The following is a 26,721-nucleotide window of genomic DNA, read 5'->3' as shown; positions in this document are numbered from 1 at the left end:
TATATTTGGGCGGGGGATGTTATATACCTCTATTTGGTATTTCTGGTTACCGGAAATGTAGGACATAATTTATCCTGTTTATTGTATTTTACGGGACTGTATACCTTTTTATGTTTGTCGGCGGCGAACAGTTAGTGTCGTCTGTCACCCATGTGTTTGTTAGATGGCAGTAAAATAAAATTTGGAAAACGAAAAGCGTGACTTCAATCCCATAGTCCCCCCAGACAACAAAAAGGATTGAGGCCCACGACACAGGGCCATAACTACATTGAGGCAAAAGCCTCATGTAAAATGTAGGAAATTTCAGACCAAACACTTGTCTTTATAACAAATTGTGTTTACGGCGAGTGCCTTGCAAGAAGCAAGTTCTGTTTTCCCTCAGACGTAGGCCTGATTTTTCGGGATCAATGTTTCTTATTTATTTGTATTTGTTCATTGATTACATTTCTGTATTCTGTTAGTGTTGCATTCCGTTTGTAATCTAGTCATTTTGTTATGATCTTGATCATGAGTTTAAAAAAAAAAAACCAGCAGCCACAGACTTAACTATGTGAATTCCATTTTTGTTTAAGCATGCACATTGGTCTTTTGATGTTGTCCCTAGAAACTCAAGTCTTACACTGAATTGATGCATTTTGCTTTGAGACCAAAATATTGAAAAAAATTTATTAAAACAAAACTTGCATTTTCAGATTAAGAAAGAGTAGGGGAAACACCTATTAAAAGAGCATGATTTTGCATCATTTGTTCTATAGCTTCTTGGGCCTTCAGTGGCTCCAAAACCCTTAAAAAAATTGCCTCGCTCCCCTCGAGGAAATATGTTTGTCGATACTTTTAAAAGAGGCTAGTTACAACCAAACTTTAAAACTAAGTATGTATGCAATACATGTATAAGCACTTGGCAGAGGATGATGATTAATTCTGATTAAATGGTACATAATGACTTAACGATACATTTACGATTAAAAAATTTATGTTTTTGAATATCTTAAACATAGTTTGAAAATGAATAATCAGTCCCTTGCTTTAATGAAAATGAAAAATCTTGCTTCAATAGTGCAGAAAATAAATAATCTGTCCTCTTAGTTTACAAAAATAAATAACTGATCAAAAACAAATCCTCCTGTCCCCCCCCCCCCCCAGAATATCAAATGGTCGTCCCCTAACCAGTAAAGGAGAAAACTGAAGAGATAAAAAGGTATCTTTCATATTGGTCCTCTGTCACACATTCTACCTGTCAAATATCGCCCACTGCCGTAGATTCATCATGGCGACTACCGTTCATATCACAAAGGTCCTGCATGTCGATCATCTTTTCTCTCATTTTATATCGCACATATCGACTATCGCACATCACTCACATACGACCATTACTCATGGTTCACAGATCTAAAATCTGGACTTTTACCACCTATCATAGATTCACTAGGTCTACTACTGTCCATCTATAATGGGCCTTTCCAACTATACCATTATACAGAAAGCCAGCCATTCAAAAATACATTCGTTTATATAAACCATTAATTAATTAATTAATTGATTAATTAAGTGTATGCCATTAATTTTTTCTACTTGCACATTTAACCTCTTCTTGCCGACTTGTTTCTTTACTATTATGAGGCTGACTTCATACAGGAACTTCTTAGGAAGAAAGATAAGAAGTTAGCAATATCCTTTAACTCTACTTTCCGCTATATAGATGATGTTCTTTCACTAAATAATTCAAAATTTGGTGACTATGTCGAATGCATCTATCCCATTGAACTAGAGATAAAGGATACACCAGATACAGTTAAGTCGGCCTCATATCTTGACTTACATCTAGAAATTGACAATGAGGGTCGATTGAAAACATAACTTTACGACAAAAAGCTTTCCTATTGTGAACTTTCCATTTCTAAGTAGCAACATTCCAGCAGCACCTGCATACGGTGTATATATATCCCAATTGATACGATATTCCCGTGCTTGCATTTCCTATCATGATTTTCTTGATAGAGGGTTGTTGCTCACACGGAAGCTATTAAATCAAGAGTTCCAAATGGTGAAGTTGAAACCATCTCTTCGTAAATTTTACGGACGCCATCACGAGTTGGTTGACCGTTATGGAACAACCGTTTCACAAATAATATCGGATATGTTCCTTACGTCGTAACTAAAATCCCCTTCCCTTTCATAAATGTGACCTACTGAATTAGACTATTTACCGGATTTGTTATCTCATAAGCAACACGACGGGTGCCACATGTGGAGAGGATCTGCTTACCCTTTCGGAGCACATGAGATCACCCCTAGTTTTTGGTGGGCTGTGTGTTGTTTATTCTTTAGTTTTTCTATGTTGTGTCAAGTGTACTATTGTTTGTCTGTTTGTCCTTTTCAGTTTTAGCCATGGCGTTGTTAGTTTATTTTCGATTTATGAGTTTGACTGTTCCTCTGGTATCTTTCGTCCCTTTTTTAAGCTGGAAGTCAGAAGAAAAATCTAATATATGAAAAAAATATTTATAAAATTAACAATTAACAGAAGTAAGTGAACAACTGCAAACAATATAAGAAAAGATATAACACATATATTCTGTAATACCGATTGAAAACCCGTCTTTAACAAAAGACATTAACAAAAGATTTAAAGGGATTAAAGGTATTTACTTTTCAAGTCAAGATGATGTAAATAAACATTGTTTGAAGTGTACAAAGATGAACAAAAGGTTTTCAAATAAAAGTAGAGAATTGCGTTTAAGTCGATTAAGATTTGATTGTATGCTTGGATGATGTTATTGAAATGGGTTTTTGTGGCGCAGTGGGTCGTTTTTATTGAGAAAACGAATCATATTGGTCTCTATTGAAATAAATAAATGTTACTTCTTCGTTATATCACACTTCTAGGTGAAACTTTGCAGGTGTAATTTCAGATGGGAAATTAAACAGTCAATGTCATTTATCAAATATATAAGCAGGAGATATACTCTTGAGTTGTACTGCATCATCGTGTTATGACCCTTAATCTATGTGAAAGTATTACAATAAAGGGACGTGTAATACTGTTTATTAGAAGAACAGTTAAATACAGTTAAGAAGGACATGAACATGGTGTTAAAGGAACAGATGACTAATACTGACGTTTCACCATCTATTCCAAGAATTACTGTAACGAGGTAATTAATAACAAAACAATATATTGTTTTAATCAAGGCAAAAGGTTACCTCTAAAAAACATAAATAATAAAAAAAAAAAATATTGTCACTGTTATTATTGTTTTTTCAAATAAATTTTTGTTATCAAAAGAATTACAAAGAAGTAAGAATACGTAGTTACATGTATATTGATATTGATGCTGATTAGAATAGCAATTTTGTAAACGCTTAAAACATGATTTTAAAACTGTGTTTTTGTGTTTTTCCCCCGTCATAATGTCAACCAATATACATGTATGTGATTTTTGTTTTCAATAAGGTCCAAATTGCAGAGAATTCCTAAAGGAGCGAATATCAATATTCCAATAAATTTATATCAGAAGAGGGTAGTTTTTAATGGTTTTCTTTTATATTTTTACTGGATTGACAGAAATATAGATTCTAGTATGCAATTTTTCAATTCAATTCAATATTTTATTTAAGTCTCATCTCTCAATAATATATAATACAACATTACATTAAATGTAAAAATATATAAATATAAAAGGAGAGCCATTCTGTACAGAATTACAAGAGACTATAACATTAAAAATTATATAAAGAATGCATCTATTATAAAACATATTGACATTAACATTATTTACAGTATAAAACATTTCTACGTCTATTTAAAATAAGATTACAGGCTTTGGCACAGCTACGAATCATATTATTATCTGTAAATAAAAACACTAATTTCTGTTTATCACCATAAGACATAAAATCACTATTAAAATGTGTTGCTTCATCAAATAATTTTTTTTCTAAAATCATCATACAAAGGACACGATAAAATAACATGGGCTTCATCTTCTAAAATATTCATACAATTATCACAGACTCGATCTTTTAAAATTAATTTTTCAAATCTCCCCGTTTCTATTCTTAGTGGTGCTACACCACATCGAAATTTGGCAAAAGAACTCCTTTGCGAAAATGGCATTGGAATTTTACAATAAGTTTCCGTTTCAAAACTGTTCTTAAATAGATTATATGTACGAAGTTTGTTACCACCTTTACCAGATAAAGCTTTCTCTGATTGTAAATTGCCTTGCCACTGTTCGACATATTTACTAAACATTTTAGACATAACAGTTTTGACAACTGAGGTACTATCAACATAATCTGTAATGATACACAAATGTTCTGCATTATACTCAGAAAACGTTTTCCTTACATAAAAATTCCAATTTTTTATACACTTATGTTTTTTACTCATAATGTCTGCCCATATGAAAATTTTTCTGTTTAAACGATCAGAACTCATATTGTTCAAACGGCACCATAGTCGAATTAAGCATTGCCATTGTTTTTGAAAGATAGGTATCCACCCCATATCCCCTGCAACTGCAGCATTTGGAGTATATTTACCCACTCCAAGAAAAAATCTGCAAGCTCTATTATAGATGGCATTTATAAAAGAAAAATTTTTGCAACCCCAAATACCAGCACCATATTCAACAATTGGAAGCACCAAACTCTCATATAATTTTGAAAAGACATTATGAGTAACACCACCTAAGATTTTGCACTTGGCTATAACAAGGCCAAGTGCTCTATTTGCAGAAGCTGCAACAGCTTTAGCAGTTACATTATAATCTAAAAATTCACTTAAAACTAAACCTAAATATGTATAAGTAGTAGAATATTCAATGATATCATTCCCACATTTAAATTCAACATGTGACTTATCAACAGAAGGTGTTCTAAAATGCACAATATTACACTTTTTGGAATTAATGGTCATACAATTATCTCCACACCATATATCTAATGCATTTAACAGAATTTGTAATTCTTTTTCATCGTTTGCAAGTAAAACCACATCATCAGCATAAAGCAAAATACAAACTTTTTCATCATCAATATCAATACCACACTCATATGATTTCAAGAATGAAACTAGGTCATTAATATATAAATTAAATAACAAGGGAGATAATGGGCATCCTTGTTTAAGACCACTGTTAACATTAAACCATTTTGATAAATGGCCGTTTAATCGTACTGAACATAATATATTTGAATAAATAGACTGTATAGCAGCACAAAAATTTTCAGCCACCCCCATTACATTTAACTTGGACCATAGTATATTTCTATTGATGGTATCATATGCCTTTTTAAAATCAATAAACGCACAAAAAGTAGATTTACGAAGCTTTTTTCTGACTTCAATTATGTTTGTAAGAGAAGACAATTGGTCTATAGTGCTTCGATTTTGACGGAAACCATTTTGTTCGTCGACTAATATATTATTGTCATCTATCCATTGCACAAGCCTTTCGTTTAAAATATTACAATAAAGCTTATAGGAAACACAAGCTAATGCAATTCCTCTGTAAGACAAAGGGTCGCGCGGATCTGTCATGTTTGCTTTAGGTATAGGATTGATAATAATTTTGTTCCATAATTCTGGTGTTTTTTGGAACCTAAAGCAAAAATCAAATAAATGCACCATATTTTTTTTATATATTTTCAAGGCGCACTTTTGAGTACTTTACCAAATCCTGTTAATAATGTCAGTTTAATATGCACTTTGACAGAATAATGAACATATTGTAGATATTTAATAAAAATGAACGATGACTTTATACATTGCAATGGCTTTATACTTTAAATTACATAAACGATCAGTGCCTTTAAAGTCCTATAAAACTAGAAAAAAAACGTACTGGTGTGAGGTTTAGCGCTATAAAACCAGGTTCAATCCACCATTTCCTACATTTGAAAATACCTTACCAAGTCAGGAATATGACAGTTGTTGTCCATTGGTTTGAGGTGTTTTATCATTTGATTTTGCCATTTAATTAGGATTTTCGTTTTGAATTTTCAGCGGAGTTCAGTATTTTTGTGATTTTACTTTTTTTATTATTATATTTATATGGTACATGTTAACCAGAATATAACGAAATAAGTCAAGCTTCGGTCTTTAACCTTGTTTTGAATATTTTTACGGACAATAATTACGTTGTCATGAAGAGCACATAGATTCGTTGATTTTGCCTTTCAATTAAGAAATAATTCTTTCATGTCATGCTCTTTGCTCATTTTAACATGAGTAGGCATTATATTGGTCGATATTTTACACTGAGCATAAGCAAGGTGTAATATATGGTCAAATATGATGCCTACCATGTTAAAATGAGCATAGAGCAGCATGACATGATGGAATGATTTCGATTCTATAAGGACAAATATAGTACTTTTTTATAGGTTGAAGCGTACGAATATCACTAAATATGTTTGGCTGCTCTTGTTTACTTTCCGTGGTGTTTATACCTTGCATTTTCATATTTAATAAGTTTAAAAACTAAAAGCAGGGTAAAAATGTGTTCTTTGATAAACAATTAATAATTAAAGTTTATGTAAGCTGGTAAAATGTATACTTGTGTATTTTATTAAAATAACAATGAAAATGACGAGAAAATAAACAGTAAATTTGGCTGCATGTGTCAAACATATGTTGTGCTCATTAGAACATGGCTATTTTTACAAAGCTTTTGATTTAGCCATTTGATTAGGGACTTTCCGATTTGAATTTTCCTCAGAGTTCATTTTTTTGTGATTTTACTTTATACTGAGTAACGGGAAAGAATAATTGAAACTGACAACACATAAGTTTAAACGCACATATGGTATATTAAATTATAAGCCTGGTAACTTTAATAACTATTAGCATGTCAAAATGTCCTATTGTAATGTTTATTTACAATGTCATATAATGTGGTCATTTTAATGTTATATTTAACATTTCCACAAAAGCGCGAGGTTTGGCTAGCCGCAAAACCAGGTTCAACCAACAATTTTTTCTTTAAAAAATTTCCTGTACCAAGTCAGGAAAATGGCAATTGTTGTCGTATAGTTTTTTATGTGTGTCGCATTGCCGTTTGTTTTTTGTTAACTTCATGTTTTCTCTTTTTTCGTTGTCGAAATGTACTATATTGTATTGTTTATTTGCGTAATTCTCTGTCCTGGTTGTACTTGCATTTATTTGTACAGTATTCCTGTCATGTAATGGTGTCATTTTAATGTTATATTTAACATTCCCATAAAAGTTCGAAGTTTGGCTAGCCACAAAACCAGGTTCACACCACCATTTGTTTCTTAAAATGTCCTGTACCAAGTCAGGAAAATGGCCATTGTTATATTATAGTCCGTTTCTGTATGTGTTAAATTTTAGTGTAACCCGGATTTGGGTTTTTCTGAATCGATTTATGAATTTCGAGCAGCGGTATACTGCCGTTGCCTTTATTTACGGCCACCATGACGAATTGGTAAACCGATACAATGTGTTGAAATCTCAACGCATTTGTCTTAGACATTTAAATAAAAGAAAAGTCGTCTAATCTGTAAACGTCTTTCCCGATTGTGAAAATGTTACTGAGTGCGAGTTTGCATGGCGTGTGATTATAAAAAAAGATGTTGTATGATTGCCAATGAGACAACTGTCCACATGAGACCAAAATGACACAGAAATTAATAACTATAGCTATAAAATGCCCCGAAATGTCAATGTAAAACAATTCAAACGAAAAAACTAACGGACTTATTTATATAAAAAAAAATGAACGAAAAACAAATATGTAACACATAAACAAACGACAACCACTGAATTACATGCTCCTGACTTGGGACCTGTACATAATGTGGCGGGGCTATACATGTATGCATATCAGTCGACGAACCCGATCTCGCTCTATAAGGACTTCATGCGATTCCCTCAGCTTTTGTTTTCTACCTTGATTTGTTCCTAGCTTGTTGGTTTAGGAGAGTTGAACATAGGTAAACTTATGTCGCCTTTATCTTTACTAATTGAAATAGATTAAATTTTTTAACTTGTGGTGAAGATGGGGGCTTTTGTTATATCTTACTCACATTGTATAAGTATCTTTGTGCTTGATTATTCTATTTCAAGGTCATTAATATTTATTCTTTGAACTCTTCCAAGCCCTAAAAGTTAAGGGTGTCATTTTAAATAGATTTCGATATAAAATCAAGACAATGAAAAAACACTTTAAAATCTTTATATGTATTGCCACATTCTCATTGGTCACATTTACCTCCTAACTAAAGCATCTTGGTGATTAGAATGTCAAATAAACAAACTAATAAAAAAAAATGGTAGGTAGCTGTTGATGTTTATTTGTTTACATGTTTTACATGTTATATCACGAGATGCTAATCCCTTTGTTAATATATAACTAGTTATATTCATTCATAAGTAGCGACTCATAAACGAACTTTCCGAGTCTTACAGTCCAGATTTTAATTCATATTCATTCGTTAAAGAAACTTGATAATGTCATACCAAAGAAGATTTATTTTGTTTCGTATAAAATCACGGAATACCAGCAATATTAATCAGTACCAAGAAAAATCGAATTTGTTACAAAATAATTACATTAGATGTATGTTTCATTATAATACGTTATTCTGATTGATTAATTGCACATCACGTGTTATGCCTTAAATAATTGCATTTCACAATAAAACTTATCGTTCATGATAACACGTGGTCCCACAATAAAGTACACTGGCAAATTAAATAAAAAATGATAAAATTCGTGTTTTCATGATCGTAGCTAAAAAATGTAATTATAAGAATTAAATGCTTCTTTTTGTAACTTCATAGGGTTGTTAAAGAGTTGACCGTGCGCACATTTTTAGAATGAAGCGCTTCCGCACTTCATACAAAATGTACTTCGGTCAACGCTTTTACACCCCAATGAAGTTACAAAAAGAAGCATTCAATTCTTAAATAAATATGCACTTAAGTCCTTCATAACGTACTTTAGAACATAAGTCAGTAACATATATAACAGGAGCAGGAGTTTCTTGAAGTACTTGTCGGGCTCGCAGTATCTTTTAACGGACCAAATGCTTCTTTATTTGTGTATCAATTACGTCAGTCTAATTAAAAGATCTCTGATTGCATTATCGTATTTTAAAAACATCTTTACAATGTTTTTCGTCGTTTTACATAAAGATCCGGCAACATTAGATTGCAGTTAAGAAGAAGAAAAAAGGATGAAAACATTTCTGCACTCCTTATTCAAATTGAACAATATGAATATTTGAATAAAATCCATGAACAAATACTGTAACATCAGATTGATTTCAGTTTTATGTTATGCTGTTGTTGTAATCTGATATTACGCATGTTTCTGTGTCTGAGTGTTTCATAAAATCTTCAAATCTTTAATTTACTAAAAAAATATTAATAATAATAAAAGAATATATGTTCCACCAATGACGTGGCGAGATATATGTAAATGATATCTACAACTGTATCAGTTCAGTACAAAAACTGACGTCAATTAAAAATTAATAAATTCGGTCTTTGACGTGGTTCAAAAATTATTGGTGAAAAGATAAAACCGAATTATTGTATAACTAATGTTCATTTAAATTCCTCGTGAAAAGAGTTAGCAAAGATGTGGTAGAGTTATAGGTTTGAACTTGTAAAGGGGACACCATGACATACAAATCATAACATAATCAAATATTGTCATAAATTGTAATCATTGTCATAAATTGTAATGATTGTCATTTTCAAGGATAATAGTGTTTATTTCTATTGCTTTTGATGGTTTTATACTAAATCGTTTACTCATCCCAAATATTTAACACTTTAATTGATTCTGGAATAATGAAAATAAATTAGATTTTAATGGGGAAGAAACGTTTTCTAAAATCTTTTTTATGATTAACCACAAATGAATACAAACTATTGAGATTGTATTCGACACCTTACAATGAATAATACATAATATATTCCGTGTGATAAATAATATCAATGCACCCTGTCTCGACCTTTTTGATTATTTTACATACAATATACATTTTAGTATAGATAAATCACTTTGCTGCTGTTGGCTAACTAAGATATCATCTTGGTAATTCATTATCATATTCATGTCATTGTCGCTGTGGCAGATTTTTTTCTATTTACCTTTTTGCTCTTTGTGCACTTCAACACTACTTAAATCTTTATGAATAAACCATCATTTATAGTGAAAACTCTGGAGATAATAAAGAAATTACTCTTTTTAGGAAGTAGTCAGTCCTTTATATAGAAAATATCATATTTTCTGAGTATTGACCTTTTCCTTATCGGTCTAAAGTAAAGTGGCCCAAAAGTCTTAACTGACGCATATTTGGACATTCCATTGAAATTTATGTACACAATTATGCGCTTCAAAGAAGATAACTTATTAGTCCATTTTTAATGATTTTAATATATGTTCATGACCTTAATCGTATTTGGTACAACTTTTTGGAATTTGGGGTCCTCAATGCTCTTCAACTTTGTACATGTTTTGCTTTATCACTTTTTTTATCTGAGTGTCACTGGTGAGTCTTATGTAGATAAAACGCGCGCCTGGCGTATTAAATTATAATCCTGGTACCTCTGATAAATATCATGACATCTAAATCGGGTCCTGTAAATTGTCCTGTAAATTGTTTTATGTTGAATTTACATAACGTGTTATTTTCATCTACTTCCTTTACATAATTTCAAAGAGCTATGGCATATCTTGGATGCGTATGCATAGAAGGGGGTCGTTTTGATTAAGTATGCCTGTCACAAATTTACAGACCTATTCTGTAAACAAATACATATACCAAACTGTTGTCCCCTCCCTCGTGTGCATCTCCTTTTGGAAAAATATTTAGGTTTTCATGTTTAGTCATAGAAAGTCATGTCGTGAAAGAATCATGACAATTTAGATAGTGTGTACGAAGGTAGCGATACTACCAGTGTATGACTTAAACCAGGGAGGTTTTATTCTTTGTTTAAAAAACAGAAGTACTATTGCACTTCAATGGTTACAGTGTCATCAAACATTATGTGTACGTCTACTCGTAGCTTCTAAATTAGAAATCTTGCTCGTATAGAAACTGTCAACTAAAATTAGGCGTACGTCTAACAGTATTTTTTAATTAAGAAATCTTGCTTGAAAGAAATGGCTCCTTATATGATAGTGGACCATTTGTAATTTTTGTCGTCCCCTTTTGGCGACAGAACAACACCTGACACTTGAAGAAATCATCATAGTCCAGATATGATCAAATCTTGTGTTCTAATCTTCTAAAAAGTTCAATGCATGATATTAAGTCATTGATATTGAATTATGTTATAAAAACATGACATCATTGTCAGAAAGGGAGAATAATTTCCTTTATTCTCGGTAGGGTGCACTTATAGATCTGTATTATAATCATTATGTCATAGTATTTACTGATCCTTTTATCGCAGTAAGTTACGTAACATACAAAAAAGCAAAGTCATACTTGTATGAAAATTGACAGTGCTTGATGAAACTTCTGTATAGTAAAGTAGAAACATAAAGTTATTTACAATTGATATTTGATTATCAATTATAAATTCCAATTGCTATTTCCCTGCTTAAATTTGTAGTTGATAGAAAGTTGAAATTAACCAAACAAGAAGTGAGGGATAAAATTACCACGAAAAATACTTAATAAGGACTTTTAAGAAGAGTTTTTTCGTACAAAGTAATTCCAGTTTTTGATTAGACATAGGTGTTATAATATATAATACGTCTAATGAATCCTTAAAACATAATTTACACATAAAGAACCGACTTTTAAAGTTAAATGGCCATTAAATTATATGTAAAATAAATGCATTTTTGAGCTCTTTAATCATCTTTTGTGTGAATTTCTTTGAACTTGGAGCACCACCGTGGTAAGCGTACACTGTAATTCTTGAAGAATCATACAAAAACGTACACTCAGTTAGACTGTAAATTCATTTTATCATTTTGAATTGATCACTATAAACAAATTATTCAAAACAATCCATAAATCTCATACGAAAAAAAGTCTTTTAAATCTATTTGAAAGTGTAGCCAAAGTTACTGTGGTATCAAACCAAAGTATATAACTCTTAAGATAGAAACTACATACATTTTTAAAACTTAGCCTATGGGATTTCCTATGAAACCCTACTGCATGTTGTTGTTTTGTTGTTGTACAAATCTATAGTGCATTTACATAATCTGTTACCTAAAACACAGAAGACAATATATATTATATAAATCAACTCAATACCAAATCAATTACTACATGGCGGATTGTTCTGGCAGGGGCCTCGTTGGTTGTAGCTATTGATTTCAGTGGCAGCGCCTATATAATGAATTCGGCGAACAAGACATGTATTTCGCTTGGAATGAAAAGATTTGGGGTGCTGAAATGGTAAAAATTGTGAATCAGATAAGAAAATATGATTGCAATCAATTGTGACACACCTTTCTCATAAAATTCGCCACAATGACAACTGTAACTACTTCAGAACATGACATATTTTACAGGCACCTAAGGCATTTCTATTTTTGAAAACTGTATTTTATGTTGCCGTGGAAATGTTTTTTGGGGTTTTTTTTTCAATGTCGTTATAAGAGTTGCTGTTTCGAACCAGAAACACGCGCTACTTGAATAAGAATATAGTATATTGTTCCATAATGGTATAGGTATATACAGTAGGATAGTTTAACGTCAAATGATAAACATTCTTGTGAAGTTATCATACAAGTGAGAGGTTAAGCGCTATAAAACCAGGTTCAATACACCATTTTCTAAATTTGAAAATATTTGTACCAAGTCAGGAATATAGCAGTTGTTATCCATTCGTTTTATGTGTTTTATCATTTGATTTTGCCATTTGAGTAGGGACATTCCTTTTTGAATTTTCCTCGGAGTTCAGTATTTTTGTGATTTTACTTTATATCATTTAATTTAGTCAAATCCGTTTTTTTTTTTTAATTTAAATCGTCCTTTACCATGTTTTTAAAATCGAGAACGCACGATAAAATTAACAGATTTGTCAAGATTGAGTTCCCATCGAAATAATGCCTATTCTTGTTTTTGGTGTTATTTTTATTTTAAACCAACTACTTCATACTTGCACAAAAAGGTGCAGCATTCATAAAGATTAATAAGGTCATAATATTTTTCTACGTGTAAATATATTGATAGGTGATCTTAATTTGCATGGGTACCTTGCAAAAGTAAATCGTTTTACACAGAATTTATGATCACTGTCGAACACCCTTCATTCTTCTCATTCACATGTTTACTACTGGGATCTGTATAGTGCATACAAATCATAATTCACTCCATAACCCTCTAATTCACCCAAGTAGTCACATTATTCAATCTATTTTAGTTTTACTAATCATGTGTATATATTTACACATGAAAAGACTGACAGAAAAGTCTGTCGTATAATGATAGGTTTAGGAAGAGGTATATTTACAAATCAGTTTATTTCTGTGCTGCCAAATTATTTTTTGAGGATGACAAAGAGTTCAAGTAGTACTATTTGATGTCTATACAATAATGTAATGTTGTCGAATTCTTAAAGTTTCAGTGCAGAAAAGGTAAAAATAGGTTTGAAATATATCTTAACAATAAAATATGTTGGTTATTGAAACTTACTTTAGTGGGATCTCAGTGTGTACAGACATACATGATACAAGGTCAGTGGTCAACAATGAGCAAACAATTACATAAAAAAATACCCTCACTATCCCCCATCTGAGTACTTAAAGATCAACAGCGTCTCTGCATAGTAAAGGATGCTTTTACAAGTAGAAGATTGACGCCACAGACACAATTGTATTCTTTTTTCCTTTTTTCAGTTCTACAGATGAAGAAACTTCGAAAAGTCATAAAACTGCTGAAAAGATACAGGTACAGACAACTACAAGCAAATCGAATTATTAGCATTTCGTCAGTTTAAATGACTGACTAACTGACTTACTTTCTTTCTTTCTTTCTCTCTTTCTTTCTTTCTTTCTATCTCTCATCGTCTATTTATAGGCATTTACTCTTAATTTGTTAGTGATCATGTTAAACATAATGATGTTTGAAAAATGTGCAAATATGTGTAAAATTTGTGTTTTTGTTATCAAAACGGAACTCGTATATCGTTGTAGAAAATCGGCTTTATAAATATTTTGATATGAGCGTCACTGATGTGTCTTATGTAGACGAAACGCGCGTCTGGGTACTAAATTATAATCCTGGTACCTTTGATAACTATTTAAAGATGCACAAGCTGTCAAATGCATGTTTACCGATTTGATTCAAATTCTCTTATTTGATGTATCAAACATTTATAAAAATTATTAAAAAAAAGTCTAAAATAAACAATATACCGGACATAGGCTCGATAATATGTAGCTTCGTTTCGTGTGTATTTTAGTCTAGACGCTATCTAATTAACTGTTGAGTTGACCTCCGAATACCTCCGATTGTCATATAAGCGATATAAACATATATATAAATATATTGCAAATGTAAATCCAATTATTCAAAGTATAAAAATGATCCACATGGAATACTAATTAGTTAGCAAAGGTACCAGGATTATAATTTAGTACGCCACTGTGAGACGCGCGTTTTGTCTACATAAGACTCATCAGTGACGCTCATATCAAAATATTCATAAAGCCAAACAAGTACAAAGTTGAAGAGCATTGAGGATCCAAAATTCCAAAACACTGTTGAAAAAATAAATATATTGGTAATGCTTGCAAAGTATTTCACCATTAAAATTTGATTAAGTATGGAAGGCTACCTTTAAAACTATTACCTTGCATGTCACCTTTATCATAAGTACCTGGCAGGAACATTCATAATAAATACCTGACATGACACCTTTATCATAAATACGTGGCAGTAATCATTCATGATAAATACCTGCCATGACACCCTTATCATAAATACCTGGCAGGAAACATTTACAGTCAATACCTGACATGCCACCTTTATCATAAATACCTGACAGTGAACATTCAGAATACATACCTAACATGACACCTTTATTTTAAATTGCTGGCAGTAATCATTCATAATAAATACCTGACATGACACCTTTATCATAAATACCTGAATAGTTAACATTCACAATAAATACCTGACATGACACTTTTATCATAAATACTTGGCAGGAAACATTCACAGTTAATACCTGACATGCCACCTTTATCATAAATACCTGACAATAAACATTCACAATAAAGACCTAACATGACACCTTTATCATAAATTGCTGTCAGGAATAAAGGCAACAATAGTATACCGCTGTTCAAACTCATAAATCCATGGACAAAAAACAAAATTGGGGTAACAAACTAAAACTGAGGGAAACGCATTAAATATAAGAGAAGAACAACGACACAACATTAAAATGTAACAATCACACACGTCACACACAGAAACGGACTAAAATCCTATGAGAATAACAAATATAACATCAAAACCAAAAACATGAATTTGGGAAAGATAAGTATCGTGATACGTCTTATAGTAGTGTGAATCCACACTCAAAAATAAGAGAAAACAAACGACACAACGTAAACACAACGTTAAAGTGTAACACACACAGAAACGAACTATAATATAACAATGGCTATATTCCTGAAACATTCATAATAAATACCTTACATGACACCTTAATCATAAATACCTGGCAGCAATCGTTCATAATAAATACATTACATGACACCTTTATCATAAATACCTGGCAGTAATCATTCACAATAAATACCTAACATGACATCTTTATCATAACTACCTGGCAGCAATCATTCACAATAAATACCTTACATGACACCTTTATCGTAACTACCTGGTAGCAATCATTCACAATAAATACCTTACATGACACCTGACACCTGTATCATAAATACCTCGCAGTTATCATTCACAGTAAATACCTAACATGACACCTTTATCCTAAATACCTGGCAGCAATCATTCATATTAAATACCTGTCAAGACAACTTTATCATAAATACCTGGCAGTAATCCTTCACAATAAATACCTGACATGATACCTTTATCATAAATACCTGGCAGGAAACATGATTTACATAGTCAAATGAGCTTTTAAAAAATGCTTTAGTAAAAGTATATCGTGTTAACATAGCGGTTTGATAGTCCTATTATTGTTGGTAGGATTTAAACTAGCTATACAAGTCTTTTGGTGAATATAAAAAAGGAAGTTGCATAAGAAAAAGTTTCACAATATTCAGCAAGTCCCTATATCATACTCATATCTCTTCTTTTATTGGATTTTTCTTTTTCAATTAAAATAAAAAAAAAATTGAAATATATCAATTAATCATTTCTGATTATATCAAATTTTATTTATTGGAAAGAACAAACCACGTTTTGTAATAATAATGCCAGCTTCAGATCTTAATTAAACCGATTGAAAGATTATGCCTTCATCATATGCAAATTAAGCACAATCCCCCCTGGGTTTTAACACGGGTTTTTAAGGGTTTATTTTTCAAACAGCCAATGGTTCATTTTTTCATGAGTATCATAGCTGTAATTTTGCTCATACAGCCAACAAAATCGTCTTAACACGAGTATTCACGTGTTTACATAAAGCAATACATGGTGCCTATGGTTTAATTGATTTTGCAGGCCATTTGCGAACTATTCCCGCCAAGTGACAATATAGATTCTCATGTTTGGACATATAAACATCCGTTTCCGTTAGAGAACTGTGGATTAGCTCAAAAATCTATATCGTTGTTGTGTTTTAACTACCGTAGATCAATACTAACAATTCATACACTGCTGTGAATATTTAAATTCAATTTTAACGATGTAAAGTTAAATATTTGTAAATTCCAATTGTCAGTCTTGAATTTGATATGGATATAACTTTCAAACATTTGATTCAACAGGTCAGTTGTAAAATAAGATTTATTTGACAGGTTTTATTTTCCCAGAATGTTAATATAAGCTTTAGTTGAATTAGCTATTTTTCTTATTTTCTGTCATACCTTTGCAATAATAGCCTTAGCTGTAGACCCACTGCTTGATTGGTCGTTTTTTTTTTCAGTTTCTACAGTTAAATTTGGGCGTTAAATCAAAAGAGGCAGCAATGTATTAATCTCCAGCGGTAAATTGATATCCAATTGTGATGTATTGATTTCTTTTTTTAGCAATCTTTTCTCAATATAATTATGTTAAAACACTACCTCACCATACACGGACATCAAATGTTTGACGATTTTGAAGTTACAAATAACTCGATTTATGAGTGGCCGTTTAAGATTTTTTTTTTATTGGTTTGAATTTGAAACAGAGGACACAAAGCCAATGTGTATTTACCTCCGTTTTACTTATCCATTCATTTTCTTGCTCTATACTTTAAATCCGTACCTAATTCGCTTGTTCTCGTCCTAAATATTCACAAAGTGTCTGCTAGTTTTGACTTAGTTCAATTTTACTGAAATATGAGAACTTCTGTAGAGAATTAAATTTTTAGAATGAGAGTTCAGTACAACTTTTTTTACTTTCAAAATTTCGGTTTTTTATTTTTGTGTACACATATTGCTAAGAGTTTTCTTTTATATAAAAATACGTCTATTTGTAAAAATAGTCACCCGATTCAAGCAAGGCTGTGTGCTAGCAACGTTCAGACAAGATAACATAAAACAATGCAAAGAGAAACCAAAACCGTCAAAGTCGACAAATAGATTTTTATTATTTTGATCTTTTCCTATTAATCATATAGATATAACATTGAGAATAGTAAGAATGCTTAAAACAAGAGTGTTCCGTGATAGAAAACTGCAACAACAAACATACAAATAGTGAAGTAGTTTAATTGATTATCCACAATAAGCATCCATGGTTACACATAGGTATTAGTATATACCTTATAGGAGCTATAAAAGTCACATATCAAAGTTATCACAAGAACATTGATTCGACTGTTTAAACATTTCATAAATCATTAGTAGTAAATCTTAACCATTTATTTGAAACAAGCCATTTGTATTGACTATAAGTAAAAGCTTTTATAAACAGTAGTATATCAATTTGATTGACATAAACGAATGTACAGGTTATCTATATAACATAATCGTGTTGTTTCATGCTTAAGTTTAAGTAGTTTATACTCTTTTAAGTCCATTCCCTTTGCCGTATCTTATTTGATTTTCTTTTGAATATTATCATCAGCGTTCTACAACTTTAGTACTGATTTAAAAATCCAATGAAGATTGCCGACATTAGTATTTCTGTAAATCACATACAGTTTTTAAGATATAATTGATAACTATTATATTGAAAAAGAGTTTATGGTTCATTTTAAATTAACTTTATAAACATATTTTATATGTTGAAAGCAAAAGTACATCGTTTGTGTTGATGAAGTCCCCTGAATACTACTATAACAATATTATATTTGAGCAGTCTATAAACATATTAACATGAATGTAAATTGAAACAAATTATACACATATAAAATAAGTTGACAAATAAGGGAAATTAGAAAGTCGATGACCTGTGTAAGATATGTATTCCAAAAAATGCATAAATTTGGGTTGTGTAAAGAATAAAATTAACTATGTCCGTGTACTAATGGAAGGTTCACAGCACAGTATTATTGTATTTACGTCATTCGGATTTTTTATATTTGCATTTTATTCAGAATTTCTCCCGAGTGGATTTTTAATACGTCAAACATTAAGACAAGTTTAGTAACAAAAAGTTTGTATTAACCCGGTTGTTAGTGAAATGAATTAAAATAGATTCGTATAAAAGGCATACTTTAAGTCAAACAAGTCTAAATGCATAATTTAATGGTAAACTCAATACTGAAATTAGTTTTCATTAGAATATGCAAAATAAAAATAAAAACAGTCATATCATATTGTCTGTAAATCAATGCTGTCAAAATTGAAATGAAACGATATTTTATCTGACGAATATAAATTAGATTGATAAGCATAAATCTATCAAGCTTAAAAACCTGATTGTTAATGACACGGGTGCTCCCAAAAGTATGCAGGCGATTTACACCGTCATAATTTAATATACATACACGTACCTATTAAGATGCCAGAATATTGGATATTACTAACTAATTTGATAATGAATGTTGTTATGGATTTTCTTTTTGAGAGAGCTTCGAACATACCGCAAAATGAGTTAGAGATTTTTTTGTTTCTATGCCCTATAGGTGTATTCAATGGAGGAACTATATTCTTTTTTTCACTTGTTTGATCATTTTAAGAATGGGCACACATGACGATTTTCTTTTTGATTTTTAGATTTCTCATTGACTTCGGTTTTAGTAAGTTCTAAAAAAAAAGGAGGTGAGAGATGTAACGACTGATAACAAAAACCTTAACAAGAAAAGAAAGGGGCAGTTGAATATCCCCTTTTTACTTCATTTCAACAAAAGGGAAGCAAAAGATACCAAAGGGACATTCAAACGTATTTGTCGAATACAAACTGTCAACGTCACGGCAAAACCATTACCAAACAGTCGAATACAAACTGTCAACATCACGGAAAAACCATTACCAAACAGTCTAATACAAACTGTCAACATCACGGCAAAACCATTACCAAACAGTCGAATACAAACTGTCAACATCACGGCAAAACCCGAAAACCATTACCAAACAGTCGAATACAAACTGTCAACGTCACGGCAAAACCATTACCAAACAGTCGAATACAAACTGTCAAAATCACGGCAAAACTATTACCAAACAGTCGAATACAAACTGTCAACGTCACGGAAAAACCATTACAAAACAGTCGAAAACAAACTGTCAACATCACGGCAAAACTATTACCAAACAGTCGAATACAAACTGTCAACGTCACGGCAAAACCATTACCAAACAGTCGAATACAAACTGTCAACATCACGGCAAAACCCGAAAACCATTACCAAACAGTCGAATACAAACTGTCAACGTCACGGAAAAACCATTACAAAACAGTCGAAAACAAACTGTCAACATCACGGCAAAACCCGAAAACCATTACCAAACAGTCGAATACAAACTGTCAACGTCATGGAAAAACCATTACCAAACAGTCGAATACAAACTGTCAACATCACGGCAAAACCCGAAAAACCATTACCAAACAGTCGAATACAAACTGTCAACATCACGGCAAAACCCGAAAACCATTACCAAACAGTCGAATACAAACTGTCAACATCACGGCAAAACCCGAAAACCATTACCAAACAGTCGAATACAAACTGTCAACATCACGGCAAAACCCGAAAACCATTACCAAACAGTCGAATACAAACTGTCAACATCACGGCAAAACCCGAAAAACCATTACCAAACAGTCGAATACAAACTGTCAACATCACGGCAAAACCCGAAAAACCATTACCAAACAGTCGAATACAAACTGTCAACATCACGGCAAAACCCGAAAAACCATTACCAAACAGTATACAAAGTACAACAGTTCGGATGTAAATGGCCCACAACACATAACACAATAAGGTGTTTGAGAACACCTTTCTTATTTTCGAATTCTGTCCTTTTTAACGGAGCAATCATTTCGTCAACAGAAATAATAAGAAATTGAAAAGTTCTTTTAACCAACTTCTAAAACAAATATACAAAGAAACATGTAGCGCATATACATCAAAAGACATACACTTAGGACAATTACTATACTTTATGATAAAAAGTATAACGCACTTTTTTTACTTATAAAACTAAATTTTAAATAAAGCATCTGTTTCAATGTGATTAAAATCAAGATAGATATTAACCACTATATATAGTATTTGGGGCATCATAGCAAGTTTCAAATATATTTACAGAAGAGAGGCGAAAGATACCAGAGGGACATTTAAACACTGACAACGTCATGACTAAAAAAGAAAAGTCAAACAGACAAATAATAGTACACAAGACACAACATAGGAAACTAAAGACTGAGCAACACAAATCCCACCAAAAACTGGGGGTGATCTCAGGTGCTCAGAAAGGGTAAACAGATCCTGCTCCACATGTAGCACCCATCGTGTTGCCCATGTTATTACAAACCCGACAAATAGTCTAATTTTTCTACATTGGCTAGAGGTATAGGGGGGGGGGGGGGGGTTGAGATCTCATAAACATGTTTATTCCCGCCGCAATTTTGCGCCTGTCCCAAGTCAGGAGCCTCTGGCCTTTGGTAGTCTTGTATGATTTTTAATTTTAGTTTCTTGTGTATAATTCGGAGTTTAGAATGACGTCAATTATCTCTGTACTAGTATATAAAAAAGAAGATGAGGTATGATTGCCAATGAGACAACTATCCACAAAAGACCAAAATGACACAGACATTAACAACTATAGGTCACCGTACGACCTTCAACAATGAGCAAAGCCCATACTGCATAGTGAGCTATAAAAGGTATACATATTTTTAAGGGGCCAGCTGAAGGACGCCTACGGGTGCGGAAATTTCTCGCTACATTGAAGACCCATTGGTGGCCTTCGGCTGTTGTCTGCTATATGGTCGGGTTGTTGTCGCTTTGACACATTCCCCATTTCCTTTCTCAATTTGAATTCGGTAGGTGACATTCGTGAAAAGGGAACGGGATTGTAGTAACGACATAAGTAACATATCCGATATCATCTATGAATCGGAGATTACATAATAGTCAACCAATTCTGCAAATTTGTAGCAACGTGACATATGCTATATCGATCCAAGCATTGTTAAACACGATAGGTAATTCCAAGCAACATAAATTATACCATGTCATTCCAATAAATGTAAATGAGCTATGTTGTGTCAAGCAACATAAAATATGTCGTCCCATGTAATGTTACATATGCTCTGTCTTTCCAAATAATGTAAAACACGCGATGTCGTCCCATACAATGTAAAATACGATGTCGTCCCATACAATGTAAAACACGCGATGTCGTCCCATACAATGTAAAATATGCTATTAATTTCTGGGTCATTTGGTCATTTGTGAAGAGTGGTCTCATTGGCAATCATACCACATCTTTTTTATATACATTAATTCTGTTAAATAATATATTTTAGGTACGCCTTTTGACTTTAGAAGAGAAATATCGCAGTTACCTTCTCTACCAACAAATAAAAGCTTTCGAAGAGAAAGTGTACCTTAGCTATGACAACTTTAACGTGGACATGCTCCTTAAAATGTTCAGAGAAATGGCACGACGTTGTAAGGGGGCACGTGATATATACACACTGGCGGGACTACGACAGGCTCTACAGGTGGAAATAAGAAAAGCCCGCATGCGTCAAAGAAATAAAAAAACTGATTTACCAGAAAAGAAACCAGAAGAACCCGATCAAGTTGTACAATATTTTATTTGGTTCTTCAACAATTTAAAATACCTACGAGATCTTCGTGCTAACTTTATAGACAGAGTTTTCAATCCTCTGTTCAAATACTTTTATGAATTTGGGAGTACAGGGCCAGATCGTGAACGTTCAGTTGATTCAGCGATGTCATTTTCAAATATCAGCGTAAACTCAGTGAAAACGTTCGATAGTCATGTAACAGGATTGTCCTCGTTTTCTGGATGGAGTCAACTTGGACTCTCTGAAACCGGAAGTCAGGAATCTGACGAAAACATTCACACGACACGGAAAAAGATGTTAGCAAGAGCTGCATTGCTCCTACTTGGTAGGGAGTTTAGAGATATCAAAAACCTTTACGATTCTACTGAAGTCGAAAAGATCTCACACAGACTTTCGTTTTTGAAGGAACAGTTAGATTTCCTTATTGACAACGAGTCTCAATTTAGTTCGGAAATGTTCAGTCAAGACAGCGAAAAGGCTGTCTGTCACTTAAAAGTGAAAAATTCCAGAACTTATAGTTTGATGAGACTGATTCCAGATATACTTGTCAAGTTTCAGAAGGCTGCATGGTTAGCAAAGCGTTGGTTGGAACTAGATGATATGAAAACAAAAGACTTGAATGAGCGATTACAAAAACTAGCGGCGTTGGAGGGACAGTTCTCAAAACGGTTATCTGCACTCTCTAAGAATATTCAGGATCACGAATCGCAATTAGAACGAGGGACAAGGGAATTACAGAATTTGTTAAAGCGAGAAGATAGAACTAGCGACCTTGAATTAAAAGTGCACGACTTTAAAGGGAAAATATCAAAACTTGAAACAGACATGCAAACTCTGAATGAAGAAAAAATAAAATTGGTCAAAGATATTGAAGGTACAAAAAAGACCATAAATGTTTCCGGGCATACAAACTTATTGACAATGTACGAAAGGAACAAACTGCAAAGATATGCAATCGAAAGACAAATAGCTGCTATCAAATTTCAGGAAAACATTGCTTTGAAGGACATGGAGGTCGAGACTGAGGTCAAGCCAAATATCATGCATTTCACTAATGACGTACAAGACAGATGTGAGGAGTTAGAACGCGCACTTGAACAAGAAAAAAGAGAGAAAAATACACTCCAAGCTGCGCTATATCCGATATCCAAAGACAAGGAATTCATTGCTGAGAAACTCCGCGAGAAACAAATGCATATTGCTGAAGAGCGAGGACAAGTCGTGGCAAAGTATGTAGGCAGTTCAAATAAACCGGAAGTAATAGCTCAATATGTGGGTAGTTCACACAGACCGGATGTTTCCTTCAGATCTCTTCCTGTTGACAATGGCAATGCATTAAATGGTTCTTTATCAAGTCGTTCTATTTTACATCAACCGTTTTCCTCCAGATTGCCGCCAAATTATCTCATCGAAGGCCGAGATTCGTCAATGCAAACATCACCACTTTCCGACTGGTAGTCACGTGGTCGAAGTCAAATGTTATTGTGCAGTTTCACCCGATTACATTTTCAGTTGGACAATATTGTTTGTATTAGACTAGAATAGTAAACATTATCAATTTGAATTTGAATAATAACATTATTAATTCTGATTGTATAGAGTTTAATATTTTTTAAGGAATTCTTTTGCATGAGAAGTATAAGCTAATGCCTCGTTCACACTTACACTTAATTCGAATTGAATTTGAATCGAATGCGAATCGAATTCGTTAATCGCGTTCACACACTCTTCTTCTTTAATTCGAATTGATTCGAATTAGCTAATTCGAATTACCCAATTTGCATTAGAAATACGTTTTTGTTAATACGAATTAAAAGTTAACGTCGTTCGGACAGTAAATGGAATGTGACGCGCATTGCAATCGAATTAGAATTGACGTAAGGACGTTAAACGTTTCGAATGCGAATTAAACTAATTCGAATTAGTTAATGCGAATCGAATTCAAATTACGTGTGAACTCAGCATAAGTGAAAAAGGAAACTTATTTTACAACATACATAATTGGGCATGTTTCAATCAACGCTTTTTTTTTAAATTTTGTTTAGAGAATAAAAGGTCATGCAAACTGATCGGAAATTAAAGCGTTGGACATCGATCATAATTGTTCCTTTGGGAAAAGCCTTTTGGACATTGTGGTGTTTAAGTGTAAGAAGTTTTGTCATTCTAACATTCAAAAGTATTTAGCGCACATATTTGCAGATGCAGATTTAATTAATACATACTTATGCGTGACTATTGTTGTTGATGAACTTGTTTATGGTGAATGCTTTACCTGTTATTATTATTGTTATTATCTGTATATAACATCATTCTAAATTTATTGTTGGGTTAAATGTTTGTTAGATATTTATGTTGGATTACATGTTTCTTAGATGCTTATGTTGGATTAAATGTTTCTTAGATATTCATGCTGGGGTTACCAAGAGTTGCAACAATTCTTGCAAATAAGTATTTGAAAAAAATATAGAACGCAATTATGTCATCGATATGGAATCTCGAGATCATAGTTAAAAACGTATTATCATGATGAAAAGCAACCAACAAAAGCAAGTTATTTCTTTGATATGTGGTATTGCATGTTGTATCATTATCAGTCAGGCAATCTCTAAATGGAAAAAAAAACCTTTATAATATTAAGTTTAACTTGATCAAACAATGAGTAACTTTTTTATTTTCTATTTCTAGACAGAAATTACGGTTAAAACAAAATTGTAGAGTTGTATATGCTTTCTCTTTTTTTTGTTTTTTTTTTTTTTGTTTTTTTTGTTTTTGTTTTTTATTTTACTTTAAAAGAAAACCTGTTTGCATTTGTACAAATTGAATTATTATCTAAGTGTGCTGATCTATGCATTTTGTATTTTTAATAGGTGCGCGTGTTTGTAAGTCTTTGTATGTATATGTTTGTGTGACAAAGCTGAGATCGGAAAGCTAAATGCACGAGACTGAATGCTGTATTTGATGACATTTTTTTTAAATGCAAAAATCAAACTTTTTTTTAAATATTCGTCCATTTTCTTTGAATGAAATTACCAGAAATAAAATTCTGTACAGACATGTATTGTGATTTTTTAAAACAGATCTTGATGTGCATCATGTTTTTTGTAAACAGAAATTATTGAACCTTGAGTTGCTAACTTCCATATCATTTTGTCACTGGTGAAAAGTTGTCTCATTTGCAATCATACCGCATATTATTTTTTATAGTGGTGTACAAGTTGAAATTTGTGTAAACATGACTTGGTGAACATTTAGCTAATTGATTAGATTTTATTTATACACAGTTATTTATATATTTTATATGCAATAAAGTTGAAAAATCATGTTTTTTTTTCATTTACTGTAAAGAATAAATAGCCGTTTTACCAGGACATGAACTGTCAAATTTCAAACAGAAATATTTTCTTTAAATTGGCTTTACACTAAATCCGCTGGTAAAAAAGTAAAATAATAATAATAAAAAAACTCGAAGACAAATTCAAAACGAAAAGTCCTTTATCAAATGGCAACATCAAAAGCTCAAACATATGATATGAATGGAAACAATTGTCACTTTCCTGACGTGGTAGAGGGATTTCTTTGTGAGGAACATTTTAAAGTTAAGGTTTTGTATCTTTGTACTTTTTTGGCTTTATAAATATTTTGATATGAGCGTCACTGATGAGTCTTATGTAGACGAAACGCGCGTCTGGCGTACTGAATTATTGTAGGTGAGGGCATTACATAAACAAGCCTGCAAAACACTCTGCACAAAACAAGATAGAGCACAAGAACACCACATGTACAAGTACTAAGGTTTTATATAAACTGGGAAATACATATCATGTTCTATATGCGATGCTGCTGCCATGTTGCTATAGAGAGTTTGAAAGTTCAAAATAAAATCATCTCTTCTGTCGTAAATTGATCCTTCATTGTACATTTTGAATATAGTTCACGATATGGAAATAGAGTTTAATTGAAAATATCATTAGTAAATGAGATTCAGTCTGAAAAGGTCATATAGATAATAACAGGATCATCATGTTCAGCGTTTCCGTAAATATTCAGACGTATTCACTTCCGTAAGGTACGTAGTGTTTAGACAGTTCGCTTGATGTCAATTCAGTACTGTTCACATCATTTCAGACATTTCAGTAAGATGTCGATATGTACACGTAGATCGCAGCTAATTAACAGTTTGAATATAGACTGAACAGGTCTTAATTGATTGCAAGAGAAATGTTTAAACAGTATTGAATGTTCTGCCGTGGATACAATACTGAAAAATATTGACTGGAAAACTGCAAAACATTCGTATAGTTCATTGTTTCATCTTGTAAGATATCTTCAGATTAAAATTAGTGCATGTTTTGCTATCAGGCTATTAATACTTTAGATTACCTTAGC

General features: G+C 32.3%; 1 protein-coding gene across 3 annotated transcripts in view; it reads left to right on the top strand.

Annotated features, from left to right (window-relative positions):
* The window catches only part of LOC143065494 (uncharacterized), a 47,831-nt gene extending 22,176 nt beyond the window's left edge, over positions 1-25,655 (top strand). The window contains exons 1-3 of one of the 3 annotated variants that reach the window (XM_076239081.1): positions 2,859-3,152; positions 13,842-13,893; positions 22,048-25,655. In XM_076239081.1, coding sequence (XP_076095196.1) covers positions 3,079-3,152; positions 13,842-13,893; positions 22,048-23,793 — 1,872 coding nt within the window. In that variant the 5' untranslated portion in view covers positions 2,859-3,078 and the 3' untranslated portion in view covers positions 23,794-25,655. Of the gene's footprint in view, positions 1-2,858; positions 3,153-13,841; positions 13,894-16,758; positions 16,908-22,047 lie in introns of those variants that run through there. The other 2 variants (XM_076239082.1, XM_076239083.1) reach the window with 2 other exon arrangements.
* Positions 25,656-26,721: the final 1,066 nt, after the last annotated feature.

This window comes from Mytilus galloprovincialis, chromosome 2 (genome assembly GCF_965363235.1).
Source record: "Mytilus galloprovincialis chromosome 2, xbMytGall1.hap1.1, whole genome shotgun sequence".
NCBI lineage: Eukaryota > Metazoa > Mollusca > Bivalvia > Mytilida > Mytilidae > Mytilus > Mytilus galloprovincialis.
The sequence above is the reverse complement of the archived record's forward strand: the minus strand, read 5'-3'. Positions and strand labels throughout refer to the sequence as shown.